The 16055-nt window shown below is 33.2% G+C and overlaps 1 protein-coding gene across 3 annotated transcripts in view; it reads left to right on the top strand.

Moving 5' to 3' along the window:
- The first annotated feature begins 6253 nt into the window (after window positions 1-6253).
- Window positions 6254-16055, top strand: part of SI (sucrase-isomaltase) — a 140663-nt gene continuing 130861 nt past the window's right edge. For 2 of the 3 annotated variants that reach the window (XM_066241417.1, XM_066241420.1), the window contains exons 1-3: window positions 6254-6300; window positions 9903-10020; window positions 11574-11710. In XM_066241417.1, coding sequence (XP_066097514.1) covers window positions 9903-10020; window positions 11574-11710 — 255 coding nt within the window. In that variant the 5' untranslated portion in view covers window positions 6254-6300. Of the gene's footprint in view, window positions 6301-6934; window positions 7037-9902; window positions 10021-11573; window positions 11711-16055 lie in introns of all 3 variants that reach the window. The other variant, XM_066241419.1, reaches the window with a different exon arrangement.

Raw genomic sequence — 16055 nt, forward strand, 5'->3', positions numbered from 1 at the left:
CTTTTTGGTTGTTTCCATGTCTTGGCTACTGTGAACAGTGCTGCAATGAATATGGGGCTACATGTGTCTTTCATATCAATGTTTCTGAGGTTTTGGGGTATATACCCAGTAGAGGGATTGCTGGGTCATAAGGTAGTTCTATTTTCAGTTTTTTGAGGACCACCATACTTTCCTCCATAATGGTTGTACTACTTTACAGTCCCACCCTCAATGGATGAGAGTTCCCTTTTCTCCGCAGCCTCTCCAACATTTGCTATTACCCGTCTTGTTGATAATAGCTAATCTAACAGGGGTGAGGTGGTATCTCATTGTAGTTTTGATTTGCATTTCTCTAATAACTAATGAAGATGAGCATCTTTTCATATATCTGTTGGCCATTTGTATTTCTTCCTGGGAGAAGTGTCTGTTCATGTCCTCTTCCCATTTTTTTATTGGATTGTTTGTTTGTTGTTGAGTTTTATGAGTTCTTTGTAAATTTTGGATATTAGGCCCTTATCTGAGCTGTTGTTTGAAAATAACATTTCCTATTTAGTTGGCTGTCTGTTTATTTTGTCAGTTTCTCTTGCTGAGCAAAACCTTTTTATTCTGATGTAGTCCCATTCATTTATCTTTGCCTTCACTTCTCTTGCCATTGGAGTCAAGTTCATAAAATGTTCTTTAAAACCCAGGTCCATGAGTTTAGTACCTATGTCTTCTTCTATGTACTTTATTGTTTCAGGTCTTATATTTAGGTCTTTGATCCATTTTGAATTAATTTTAGTACACGGGGACAAGCTGTAGTCAAGTTTCATTCTTTTGCATGTGGCTTTCCAGTTTTCCCAACACCATTTGTTGAAGAGGCTTTCTTTTCTCCATTGTGTGTTGTTGGCCCCTTTATCAAAGATTATTTGACCATATATATGTGGTTTTGTTTCTGGGCTTTCTATTCTGTTCCATTGGTCTGAGTGTCTATTTTTCTGCCTATACCATGCTGTTTTGATTATCGTGGCCCTATAATATAGTTTAAAGTCAGGTATTGTAATGCCCCAGCTTCTTTCTTTTTCCTTAGGATTGCTTTGGCTATTCGGGGTTTTTTATAGTTCCATATAAATCTGATGATTTTTTGTTCCATTTCTTTAAAAAATGTCATAGGAATTTTGATGGGAATTGCATTAAATTTATATATTTCTTTAGGTAATATGGCCATTTTAATTATATTTATTCTTCCTATCCAAGAACAAGGAATACTTTTGCATCTCATTATGTCTTTTTCTATTTCTCTTAACAATGCCTTGTAGTTTTCATTATGTAGGTCCTTTACATTCTTTGTTATGTTTATTCCTAGGTATTTTATTTTTTTTGCTGCAATCGTGAAGGGGATTATTTTTTTGAGTTCGTTTTCTAATATTTCATTGTTGGCATATAGAAAAGCTATTGACTTCTGTATGTTAATTTTGTATCCTGCGACCTTACTGTATTGGTTTACTGTTTCTAGTAATCTTTTTGTGGAGTCCTTTGGGTTTTCGATGTACAGGATCATATCATCAGCAAAAAGTGATACCTTTACTTCTTCATTTCCGATATAAATGCCTTTTATTTCTTTGTCTTGTCTGATTGCTCTGGCCAGAACATCTAGCACCACGTTAAATAAGAGTGGAGAGAGTGGACAACACTGTCTTGTTCCTGATTTAAGGGGGAAAGCCTTCAGTTTAGTGCCATTTAATATACTGTTATCTGATGGTTTATCATATTTGGCCTTTATCATGTTGAGATATTTTCCTTCTATACCCATTTTGTTGAGAGTCTTAAACATAAAACTGTGTTGTATTTTATCAAAAGCTTTTTCTGCATCTATTGATAAGATCATGTGGTTTTTGTTCTTTGTTTTGTTGATATGGTGTATTACGTTAACCGTTTTACGTATGTTGAACCATCCTTGAGATTCTGGGATGAATCCCACTTGATCATGATGTATTATTTTTTTAATATGTTGTTGTATTCGATTTGCCAGTATTTTGTTTAGTATTTTAGCATCTGTATTCATTAGAGATATTCGTCTCTAATTTAGTTTTTTTGTGCTGTCCTTGCCTGGTTTCGGTATGAGGGTTATGTTGGCCCCATAAAATGTGTTTGGAAGTATTGCTTCTTCTTCAATTTTTTGGAAGACTTTGAGTAGAATAGGAACCAAGTCTTCTTTGAATGTTTGATAGAATTCACTAGTATAACCATCTGGGCCTGAACTTTTATTTTTGGGGAGGTTTTTAATAGTTTTTTCTATTTCCTCCCTGCTAATTGGTCTGTTTCAGCTTTCTGCTTCTTCATGACTCAGTCTAGGAAGGTTGTATTGTTCTCGGAATTTATCCATTTCTTCTAGATTGCTGAATTTGGTGGCATATAGTTTTTCATAGTATTCTACAATAATTCTTTGTATATCTATGATGTCTGTGGTGATCTCTCCTCTTTCATTTTGGATTTTATTTATTTGAGTCCTGTGCCTTTTTTCCTTGGTGAGTCTTGCCAAGGGTTTGTCAATTTTGTTGATCTTTTCAAAGAACCAGCTCCTTGTTTTATTGATTTTTTCTATAGTTTTTCTGTTCTCTCTTTTGTTTATTTCTGCTCTGATTTTTATTATCTCCTTTCTTCTGCTGGTTTTGGGTTTTCTTTGTTCTTCTTTTTCTAGTTCCTTAAGGTGTGAAGTTAAGTGGTTTACTTGGGTTCTCTCTTGTTTGTTCTTATAGGCTTGAAGTGATATGAACTTTCCTCTTATTTCTGCTTTTGCTGCATCCCAGAGATTCTGATATGTCGTATTGTCATTTTCATTTGTCTGTATATATCTTTTGATCTCTGTGCTTATTTCTTCTTTGACCCATTCATTTTTTAGAAGTATGTTGTTTAGTTTCCACATTTTTGTGGGTTTTTCCCCCTTTTTTTTGCAGTTGAATTCTAGTTTCAAGGCTTTATGATCATAGAATATGCTTGGTACAATTTCAATTTTTCTAAATTTGCTGATATTGTCTTTGTGGCCCAACATATGGTCAATTCTTGAGAATGTTCCATGTACACTAGAGAAAAATGTATACTCTGTCGCTTTGGGATGAAGTGTCCTGTAGATGTCTATGATATCCAGGTGTTCTAGTGTTTTGTTTAAGGCCACTATATCTTTATTGATTCTCTGTTTGGATGACCGATCTAGAGCCGTCAGCGGTGTATTGAGGTCTCCAAGTATGATTGTATTTTTGTCAGTTTTTGTTTTAAGGTCAGTAAGTAGCTCTCTTATATATTTTGGTGCTCCTTGGTTTGGTGCATATATATTAAGGATTGTTATGTCTTCTTGATTCAGTGTCCCTTTAATCATTATGAAATGACCATTTTTGTCTCTGAGTACTTTTTCTGTCTTGTAGTCAGCATTATTAGATATGAGTATTGCTACACCTGCTTTTTTTGGGTGTTGTTTGCTTGGAGTAATTTTTTCCAGCCTTTCACTTTGAATTTGTTTTTATTCTTGTTGCTTAGATGTGTTTCCTGTAGGCAGCATACAGTTAGATTTTCTTTTTTAATCTATTCTGCTACTCTATATCTTTTTATTGGTAAGTTTATAGATCTTTAATTTAAAAAATATATATTTAGTAAATTTAGACAGAGAATGAAAGGAAAGGAGAGACACAGGTCTTTGATTTCTTTTACCAACATTTTATTTTTTTCAGATGTTCTGCATATACTTTTTAGATTTATACCCAAGTACTCATTTTTAATGCTACTATAGAGTATCTATATTTGTATCTATAAATATATATGTTAGATAAATATATTTATATATTTTAGTTTCAATTTTTTAATATTTATATCGGAACATGACTGACTTTGCATGTTGACCTTATATCCTGTGACTTTGTTACATTCACATCTTGGTTTTAAGGGATTTGGATAGGTTTAATGACATTTTTTACATATATAATTTTGTACTCTCAGTATCAAGAGTAAATCACTCATATTCTCTTAATTTTTATGACATTGGACTTAGTTCTGCTCACTGAGACCATTCTACAATGATTCTAATCATATTTCCAGGCCCTGGCCAGTGGCTCAGCGGTAGAGCGTCGGCCTGGCGTGCGGGGGACCCAGGTTCGATTCCTGGCCAGGGCACATAGAAGAAGCGCCCATTTGCTTCTCCACCCCCCTCCTTCCTCTCTGTCTCTCTCTTCTCCTCCCTCAGCCAAGGTTCCATTGGAGCAAAGATGGCCCGGGTACTGGGGATGGCTCCCTGGCCTCTGCCCCAGGCGCTAGAGTGGCTCTGGTTGCAGCAGAGTGATGCCCCAGAGGGGCAGAGCATCGCCCCCTGTTGGGCAGAGTGTTGCCCCTGGTGGGCGTGCTGGGTGGATCCCGGTCGGGCGCATGCGAGAGTCTGTCTGACTGTCTCTTCCCATTTCCAGCTTCAGAAAAAAAAAATAAAATAAAATAAAAAGAAATTATTCATATTTCCATATCATTGCTCTTTATCCACTGCATGTTCTTCTTTGTATCTTCCCAGAGTCATTCAGTAATCCAAGCACATACTTCTTTTATTGTTTCTCTTTAATCTCAAAAACACTAGCTACTTTTTGTGGACAATTTTTAATATATATATATTTCTTTAAAAAGAGTGTTGCCAGATTTTGTGCAAAACTCAGATACTAACCTTTTTTGTGTCAAATTGTACTTTCTTCATGATAGAAGAGCTGCAATAACGATAATAGATTATTTATCTAATATAATTCTCACAATCACTTTTTGGATAAGTATTTTAATTTTTACAGTTTAGATAAAGAGTCATAAACTTAAAGAAATTAACAAACTTGTCTTCAGTTTCTCAGGAATATATAATACAAGTGGAAATTTTCTGAGGTCTTTTATATTGAAAAATTCGCATGTAAATTTTCTAGTTTAAACCCATAATATGTTTCATACTCTAATTTTTTCTGTATAAAATTGTAAATATTTATAATAATATTAATACTTTTAATAAAAATAGATTAAAACGTTTTCATTTTCATTTTGGATTACTTACTTATATATCTCTACTTTTACATTATATTTTTATAAACTTTATAGATTCTTCAACCTTTTAAACAATTTTTATTGAATTTATTGCCGTGACTTCACATAATAAAACTATACAAGCTTCACTGCACAATTCTAAAATACTTTATCTGTATATTGGACTGTGTGTTATTCAACCTCAAGTCCAGTTTCCCTCCATCACTATCTATCCCACTTCTATCCTCCCCTTTTCTTTTCCCTCCTGCAATCCCCATATTGTTGTTTGTGTTTATAAGTTTTTTTCATTGCTTAAACCCTTTGCCTTTTCACCCAGCCCCCATATCCTTGGCTCCTCTGACAATTTTCAGACTGTTCTCCATATCAGTGATTCTGTTTCTATTTTGCCAACTTATTTTGGTAATTGAATTCCAAATTTAAATGAAAATATATGGTGCTTGTCTTTCTCTGACTGGCTTATTTCACTGAACATAATAATCTCCAGGTCTATCCATGCTGTTGCAAAAGGTAATATTTTATTTTTTATAGCTGAGTAGTATTTCATGGTGTAAATGTATCACAGCTTTTAATTCCACTCATCTTCTAATAGGAAGTTGGTGTGTTTCATTACTTGGCTATTGTAAATAATGTTGTAATGAATTTAGGGGAAAACAATATGGAATTATCTCAAAAATTCAAAAATGGAACTACTTAAGACCCAGCAATTCCACTTCTGGGAAAATATCCAAAGAAACCTGAAACTCTAGTTCTTCAACTATAAGATTAATGATGAGATTCAGAAGATAACTTTTAGTTAATCATTATTCTTTATGATTGATTATCTTTTAAGTATTAGTTTCTGTACATCTTTTCCAAATTACAGCTAACAGACATGTTGCTACTTTCCAGTGAGAATTTAAATGTCACACAATGAGATAAAACAGTTATTTTTAAAAATCTAAATAATGAACAAAATTAAAGTTTCAAAAGGGAAAAGAACAATAAAAGTACATACTCTTATGTTCTTATACTAAATCATAGCTTACAGATATTAATGACTGTGTGAGAATACAATTATTAATTAACTTAGATTGCCAGAGAGCAATATTTACCCAAACTATTTTCAGGGTGAAAGCTTTTTACAATAGCATGTTGAACATGTTTATTAAGACTGATAAGCTATTTGAGAGTACAATAAAACTTTATGAGTGGGTCAATATATACCTGGACAACTTTCTTTGATCATTACTTTTTTGGCCTTACCCAGCTCTGGTAGAAAACAGCAAGCAGAACAGGCTATGAAATAAGGTAAGTTTATGGATAATATTTCTTTGTTACTTTCATGTTTCCAAGTAATTAACATATTCCCTTAAATTTATGTTAGTACTATTTCTGTCTGTCTACACTTGTTTAGAGTATCAAAATAACAAAATTTAAATAACCCCTTCTGTTCAAAGAGAAGAAAACATTTCCATTTTTTAAGATCCAAGAATATTTTCTTTGCCCAGATTTTCATTCTAGCTTTTTTAAGACTTAATTGGCATCATAACAGGTTTGGTTTAATTACTTTATATAAAAAAGCATAAAGATCAAAATATTTTGTAATATAGAAACATACTCTAATTAGGTATGATTAAATATATTTCATCTAAGAAAATATATATAGGCAGAGTAGACTGTTACATTCATAAAACATTTAATCTTTCTTAGCAGATATTTTAAAGATCATTCATCAAACTACTATTTAATAATGTATTGCTGATTTTGAAAATAATATACAAAGAACATCATTATATAATTTCCCTAAAAATATGTTGCTCAAAATTACTGGATTCAAAATATTGTCACTGTAATCACAATCTAGAACATATGAACTGATTATTTATGACTAGTCACATGAGTATTTTAATTTTAATACATTAATTTTGTTCTCATTTTCTAGATACAAGAGCATTGTTTCATGACAATATGTACTTTTTAGACTTCTCTTAACAACAACAACAACAACAAAAACAGTCATTTTTATAGGCTTCTTGATACCAAAGTAAGATATTACTTTGAGTGAGACTTAAATTTAATTAAAGTTTAATATTAAATGCAACTGTCATCTCTTATATAACATTGAGTAACTAAGCTTCATTTTCTAAACAGCTTTATATATCACCTTGTAAGTTTAGGTTACATTTAGGTTGTCTGAATGTTACCAATGCAATAGGCAGCTTACATATCTCTTAATTACAATATGTTAATCATTAAGCATTCATAATAAGATATATTTTAAAAATGGAGATTGTACTTAGCGTCAGGCTTTGATCTGCTTTCATGATTCTTGCTTTCTAAATATAACAGTTTGGCTCTGGCCAGTGATTCAGTGGCTAGACTGTTGACCTAGCATATGGAAACCCTGGGTTCGATTACCAGTCAAGTCACACAGGAGAAATGACCATTTACTTCTCCTCTCCTTCTTCTTCCCTTTCTCTCTCTCTTTCCCTCCCACAGTCAGTGGCTCCATTTGCTTGAGCATGGCCCTGGGCACTGAGGATAGCTCTGTTGGAGTGCATCAGCTAAAAATAGCTCAGTACTTGAGCTTAGGCTCCAGATGGGGTTGCCAGGTGAATTCCAGTCCTGGTGGATGCGGGAGTCTTCCTCACTATCTTCGGTCCTCTCACATAAAAAAAATACAACAGCCAATAGAGGAAATTAACATATGCATAAATAATTAAAATAGAGTTTCTATGTGATATGGTAAATTGGAAAAGATATACATTTACTCTGCCTACAAGAATAGAAAAAATTGAACACAAGAAAATCACAATTGAACTCGGCAGAAATTGGAACTAACCTCAAAGAGCAGATATAGAAAGACTGATGAAAGATTAAATAGCATGAACTTAGAAGACATGGTATCTAAAAATGATGTTGCACTTGTGCTGGTAGGATGAGGGTGTAATTCTGAAATTAATTTGGTTATAGAATCAATAAGACTTGTGGAATGATTGAATGTGCTAGAATGATATGGAAGAGGGAAAAGAAGTTTTTAGGTGAGACAATTTGGTATATGAATTAACATAGTTTGTACAGGAAGAAGGACTAATGTGAGAGTTCCTCCAAGAAATAACTGATGATAAAACCAGCAATTTATTAAAGTGTTTTCCATAGATATTATAAATTATCATCTGAGTATATGCCATTGAATTAAGATTTATATTAAGATTATAGAACACAGAAAAGCCTTAAAAACTTGAGACTAGAAAAGATGAGAGATGTATGGTCAAACTAAATTAAACAAATAAGCTTTAAGATAATTACTAGAGGCCTGGCTAGATAGCTCAATTGGTTATTAGAGCATTGTCCTGACACACAAAGTTCCCAGGTCAGAGTACATAGAAAAACAGATCTCTCTCTCTGCCTCTCCTTTCCTCTCTCAAAAAAAGAAAAGAAAAGAAAAAATGTTGTGGTGCAGTGGATAAAGCGTCGACCTGGAAACGCTGAGGTAGCCAGTTCAAAACCCTGGGCTTGCCTGGTCAAAGCACATATGGGAGTTGATGCTTCTAGCTCCTCCCCCTTCTCTCTGCCTTACTTGTGGTGGTGCAGTGGATAAAGCATCGACCTGGATGCTGAGGTCACTGGTTCAATACCCTGCACTTGCCTGGTCTAAGGCACATATAGGAGTTGAAGCTTCCTGCTCCTTCCCCCTTTCTCTCTCTCTCTCTCTCTCTCTCTCTCTCTTTCTCCTCTCTAAGATGAATAAATAAAAAAAATTAAAAAAAAAAAAAGAAAGGGCCCTGGCTGGTTGGATGTATGGTAGAACATCAGCCTGATATGTGGAAGTCCTGGGTTTGATTCCTGGTCAGGTACACAGGAGAAACACCCATCTGCTTCTCCACCCTTTTCCTTTTTTCTCTCTATCTCTCTCTTTCCCTTCCACAGCAAAGGCTCCATTGGAGCAAAGTTGGCCCGGGCACTGAGGATGGTTCCATGACCTCCACTTCAGGTGCTAGAATGGCTCTGGTTGCAACAGAACAACGCCCCACATAGGCAGAGCATTGCCCCCCTGGTGGGCATGCCAGGTGGATCACGGTCAGGCACATGCGGGAATCTGTCTTTCTGCCTGCCTCTCTACTTTTCACTTCAGAAAAATAAAATAAAGAAAATGGTAATTACTAGAGAAGAGTACTCTCTGCATACTAACTCAAATGCATAATGATATCTTAAAGTAAATATATATTTTGTATAATATATTTTATTTGTTATTTGAGAAAATAACTTGAAGGTCATATAGTTTGAATCCTTTTGTAAAAACAGCAACCCTCAAATATATACTGCATATATAAAATATGTATATTTTTCTATTTCTTATTTATATATATATTTTATATTTATACTTTTATTTATGTTTTATATATTTTTCTCATATATTTATACTTATGATCATTCTTTGATATGTTTAAGAGAAAACTGAATTTGAAAGACAATAGCTAAAGCAGGAAAAACTAGAATTTTTACTTTGAAGTTCTTAAGAAAAAGGTGACTAACACTGTTTCCTTTATAGACTGTACCTTTGTGAGAATTAAAAAACATAGTGCAAATGTGAGGTTTCTTGACTTGAAAAATGCTTTAAAATGAGAAAGCAAGATATACTTACTTGGAGATTTTTTTTCTTTTGTTTTCATTTTAGTGTATTACTATAATGCTCATTTTGAATTCACTCTTTTTACTTCAAGCTGAATGTCTCATTTACATATTTTCTGATGTATATTATTTTAGATTATAAATTTATGGAGCTGTTTCCAGTTCTGCATATGCTGTGCTTAGCTCAAAAAAGTTTATATAATTTTAAGATAACAATGGTTGTTTTTTTGTAGTTATATATTTTACATTTTAAACATGTTATCTCTTCCTTTTTTTAGATGGCAAGGAAGAAGTTTAGTGGATTAGAAATCTCTCTGATTGTGCTCTTTGTTATAGTTACAATAATAGCTATTGCTGTAGTTGCTGTTTTAGCAACCAACACATCTGCTGTTGAAGGTAAGTATTGTTAAAAACATTTGCGCAATACGAAGTTAAGATAAAGTTTACTGCCTAATAGTCATAGATTTGGAAAAATAATTCATGTGAGATAAACATTGTAAAAAAAAGATCTTCTGTAAGTTGCTTATTTACTATAACATTTTTATCCACTATATTCCAGTTATTTCAATGAAAATCCACTTTAAGTAAGGAATTTTTGTGCCTTCACATTAATGGCTTTCCCCACATTGAGTTGCTTTAGAAATAGCAATGAGACAAAGGAATCAAGGTGTTAATGGAAGGTGACATAACAGCGAGGCTCTTCCAAACAGTGGGAAGACCTGGGTTTATACTCTGGCTTTCATACACTTCAAAGGAATAGAGGTGGAATACTTTGGGAAACAACCTCTTTGTCTTAAGTTCCATTTTGGAAAGAATGGGGTGAGAGTGGTTGTATAAAAAAAGGAGGAAAGGGGAAGCAAAGCTTGAAGTGTATATCTTCTTTGTAAATTATCTAAGAGTTGCATAGTACTCTAGTCCACCTAACCTACTTTCTCTTTTCAGCATTCTATCTTGACCAAATTAAAACTAGAAAGGATGTTAACAAATTATCTTCAAGATAACCATAGTTATCATTTTCTACTGCAGCTATTTTGTTTTACCTTCTTTCAGTAAACCAAAAATTTACTACATTGTGAAGCAATCTGGGGTTTTGTTTTGTTTTGTTTTAGTGAGAGAGTGAGACATAGACAGAGACAGACAGGAAGAGAGAGATATGAGAATCATTAATTTATAGTTATGGCACTCTTAATTGTTCAATGATTGTTTCTCACATGTGCTTTGTCCAGTGGGCTCCAGCCAAACCAATGACTCCATGTTCAAACCATTGACTTTGGGCTCAAGTCAGCAACAATGGGGTCATGTGCATAATCCCATGCTTTATAGCCAGTGACCCCGCACCCAAGTCAGCAGGCTCAGAGTTTAAATCTGGGTCCTCAGCATCCCAGGTTGATGGTCTATCCACTGCGCCACCACCTGGTCAGTTGTGAAGCAATCAATTTTATCTTACCCATAGCTGATGGCTAGAAAGTTCCTATTTTTAAACAGAGTTGGAATTTATTCTTTTTGAAATTTCCTCCTTTTTTTCTATTTACTTCAATGTATCTTTATTCTTCTATTTTCCCTTTTCTTTTTTAATTCTTGTCTCCTTCTATACATTCTTTTCTCATCCATGTTGTTTCATTCTTTCATCTATACAATCCAAATTGTAAACGTGGTGAGAATGTACATTTTGTTTCCTTTTGAATCTATTTCAAGACCCTCTGTGAATACATTTTGTTTTTCTGAAAAACCAGCCAAACAGGGATCCACATAGTCAATTTTTAAATGGCCTTTGGATCTTTTTATTTAGAGAATGAGGACCTGACTTGTGGGTTCTATTTTAATGAAAAGTTTATTTTTGTTATGTATGAATTTATGTATTCTTTCAATGTAAAGCATGCATTACATAAAATATATGAAAAAATAACTTTAGTACTACATTTTATTTTATTGACCTTTGTCTTTCCCAGAAAGTAGTGATTCTACTTCAACTCCAACAACCACTCATGCAACGACTCTGAATCCTAGTTCAGGAAAATGTCCCAGTGAGCTTAATGAGCCCATCAATGAGAGAATAAACTGCATTCCAGATCAATATCCAACACAGGTTTGCAACAAGACTTAACTCTTTTTTTATGAATAGATATATAACAATGATAATATTAAGATTATTACTCAATGTTGGATCAATTTCATATTTTAAAGATGTAGCTATCTATTAGGTTGCATTTATGTTTTTATTATAATTCTGTATAAATAGATGAGAGATTACAACTGATTGAACTTGCTTTTCTGTATATTTATTTCAAATGAAAAGTTAACGTTTCCTGTGCTTAAGCTATTGTTAATTTTATAAACCTTTCTAAAATTCTAATTTCTTTAATCAACTTATTAAAAATATACTTTGACAATATACATTTGAGAGAATATCTACTCTCTATTAGTATATTTTCAACAATGGCATTAAGAAATGTCAGTAGAAAATAAAGTAACACTGATTTTTTGAATATTATTAAATTTTATCATTTGGTAATTTGGAAGAAGAAGCTGAAATGGAGAATATTAAAAGTAACTGAATGGATTCATATAAATTTAAATAGATTCTTCTTTGATATTGATAACTTTCATGGGAATAAAGAAAAATAAGTGTGTGTATGTATTCACATTTTTCAATATATATATGTTATATTAAAATATCTATTTAATGTAAATATTATATACCTTATAACATATAACATTATACATTATATATTAAAATTTTAGCATATTTGTAAAATACTGTATATCTTATTCTATAATAGCAAATATATTACATATAATATGCATGTATATAATCTGTTATGAAAAACATATATTTATAACATGCATATATGAATCTTATATAATTTTCTGATTGATTTGCCATGTAAACTTCAAAATAGATAAAAAAAAAATTTAAGACAACATTAGGTATAGTGAATTTTATTGCTTATGACCTGATAAAAAAGCTAAATAATAGTGTTTACTGTGACACACTGAGCAAATTGGGCAGATATTCCCTTAAGCTAATATTCTCCTTAAGAAATGACTGAAGCTTAGCATAATATTTTGTTAAGAAAAATATGGGTTGCTAGAATCTTAAAGAGAAGCAACAACATAAAATGCCAATTGTTTAAGGTTTTGGTGCCTATTATTTAGCCTTAATTTTTTTTTTAATTTACTGATTTTAGTGAGAAAGAAAAGGAAAGAGAGACAGGAATTTTGATCTGTTCCTGTATGTTCCCTGACCACAGATTAAACTCGCAACCTCTGTGCTTTGGGATGATTGTCTAAATCACTGAGCTATATGGCCAGGGCTATTTAGCCTTTGATGTCAGCCTGTTAACAAGTGTTTTCAGTGTGAAACAAATTAAACTTAGTAATTTAACAAATTTTAACTACTATATTTTGTATTTGTCATTTATGAAAAGAGGGTGAGCTTAAAACAACATTTAAAGAAACAGCCATAATTCTACCCAGATTGTACTAGTTAATTTAAGCAGTTTGGTAAACTTAAGCATGAGACATTTAGGTTCCTACAATTCTGGATACTAAAAGTCAAGGTGCCATCATGATTGATTTCTGGTGAGATGTTTCTTCCTGGCTTTTAGACAGCTGTCATCTTTTTTTTTTTTTTTTAATGGGGCAACATCAATAAATCAGGATACATATATTCAAAGATAACAAGTCCAGGTTATCTTGTCTTTCAATTTGTTGCATAGCCATCACCCAAAGTCATATTGTCCTCTGTCACCTTCTATCTAGTTTTCTCTGTGCCCCTCCTCCTCCCCCTTTCCCTCTCCCTTTCCCCCCTCCCCCCCGTAACCACCACACTCTTATCACTGTCTCCTAGTTTCACTTTTATGTCCCACCTACGTATGGAATAATGCAGTTCCTGTTTTTTTCTGATTTACTTATTTCACTTCGTATAATGTTATCAAGATCCCACCATTTTGCTGTAAATGATCCTATGTCATCATTTCTTATGGCTGAGTGGTATTCCATAGTGTATATGTGCCACATCTTCTTTATCCAGTCATCTATTGACGGGCTTTTTGGTTGTTTCCATGTCCTGGCCACTGTGAACAATGCTGCAATGAACATGGGGCTGCATGTGTCTTTATGTATCAATGTTTCTGAGTTTTTGGGGTATATACCCAGTAGAGGGATTGCTGGGTCATAAGGTAGTTCTATTTTGAGTTTTTTGAGGAAACACCATACTTTCTTCCATAATGGTTGTACTACTTTACATTCCCACCAACAGTGGATGAGGGTTTCTTTTTCTCCACAGCTTCTCCAATATTTGCTATTAGCTGTCTTGTTAATAATAGCTAATCTAACAGGTGTGAGGTGGTATCTCATTGCAGTTTTGATTTGCATTTCTCTAATAGCTAAAGAAGATGAGCATCTTTTCATATATCTGTTGGCCTTTTGTACTTCCTCCTGTGAGAAGTGTTTGTTCATGTCCTCTTCCCATTTTTTTATTGGATTGTTTGTTTGTTTGTTGTTGAGTTTTATGAGTTCTTTGTATATTTTGGATATTAGGCCCTTATCTGAGCTGTTGTTTGAAAATATCATTTCCCATTTAGTTGGCTTTCTGTTTATTTTGTTATCAGTTTCTCTTGCTGAGCAAAAACTTCTTAGTCTGATGTAGTCCCATTCATTAATTTTTGCCTTCACTTCTCTTGCCTGTGGAGTCAAATTCATAAAATGCTCTTTAAAACCCAGGTCCATGAGTTTAGTACCTATGTCTTCTTGTATGTACTTTATTGTTTCAGGTCTTATGTTTAGATCTTTGATCCATTGTGAGTTAATTTTAGTACAGGGGGACAAACTGTAGTCGAGTTTCATTCTTTTGCATGTGGCTTTCCAGTTTTCCCAGCACCATTTATTGAAGAGGCTTTCTTTTCTCCATTGCATGTTCTTGGCCCCTTTCTCAAAAATTATTTTACTATATATATGTGGTTTTATTTCTGGACTTTCTATTCTGTTCCATTGGTCTGAGTGTCTACTTTTCTGCCAATACCATGCTGTTTTGATTGTCGTGGCCCTATAATAGAATTTGAAGTCAGGTATTGTAATGCCCCCAGCTTTATTCTTTTTCTTTAGGATTGCTTTGGCTATTCGGGGTTTTTTATAGTTCCATATAAATCTGATGATTTTTTGCTCTATTTCTTTAAAAATGTCATTGGAATTTTGATGGGAATTGCATTAAATTTGTATATTGCTTTGGGTAATATGGACATCTTGATTATATTTATTCTTCCTAACAAAGAACAAGGAATATTCTTCCATCTCATTTTATCTTTTTTGATTTCTCTTAACAATGGTTTATAGTTTTCATTATATAAGTCCTTTACATTCTTTTTTATGTTTATTCCTAAGTATTTTTTTGTTGTTGTTGCAATTGTGAAGGGGATTATTCTTTTGAGTTCGTTCTCAGTTGTTTCATTGTTGGCATATAGAAAGGCTATTAACTTCTGTATGTTAATTTTGTATCCTGCGACCTTACTGTATTAGCTTATTGTTCCTAGTAGTCTTTTTGTGGATTCTTTGGGGTTTTCAATGTATAGGATCATATCATCAGCAAAAAGTGATACCTTTACTTCTTCTTTTCCGATAAGGATGCCTTTTATTTCTTTGTCTTGTCTGATTGCCCTGGCTAGAACCTCTAGTACCACATTAAATAAGAGTGGAGAGAGTAGACAACCCTGTCTTGTTCCTGATTTAAGGGGGAAAGCCTTCAGTTTAGTGCCATTTAATATGATGTTAGCTGATGGTTTATCATATATGGCCTTTATCATGTTGAGATATTTTCCTTCTATACCCATTTTGTTGAGAGTCTTAAACATAAAATTGTGTTGTATTTTATCGAAAGGCTTTTCTGCGTCTATTGATAAGATCATGTGGTTTTTGTTCTTTGTTTTGTTGATATGGTGTATTACGTTAACCGTTTTACGTATGTTGAACCATCCTTGAGATTCTGGGATGAATCCCACTTGATCGTGATGTATTATTTTTTTAATATGTTGTTGTATTCTATTTGCTAGTATTTTGTTTAGTATTTTAGGATCTGTATTCATTAGAGATATTGGTCTGTAGTTTTCTTTTTTTGTGCCATCCTTGCCTGGTTTTGGTATGAGGGTTATGTTGGCCTCATAAAATGTGTTTGGAAGTATTGCTTCTTCTTCAATTTTTTGGAAGACTTTGAGTAGAATAGGAACCAAATCTTCTTTGGATGTTTGATAAAATTCACTGCTATAGCCGTCAGGGCCTGGACTTTTATTTTTGGGGAAGTTTTTAATGGTTTTTTCTATTTTTTCTCTACTAATAGGTCTGTTTAGGCTTTCTGCTTCTTCTTGACTCAGTCTAGGAAGGTTGTATTGTTCTAGGAATTAATCCATTTCTTCTAGATTGTTGAATTTAGTAGCATA

This window comes from Saccopteryx bilineata, chromosome 8 (assembly GCF_036850765.1).
Source record: "Saccopteryx bilineata isolate mSacBil1 chromosome 8, mSacBil1_pri_phased_curated, whole genome shotgun sequence".
Taxonomy (NCBI): domain Eukaryota; kingdom Metazoa; phylum Chordata; class Mammalia; order Chiroptera; family Emballonuridae; genus Saccopteryx; species Saccopteryx bilineata.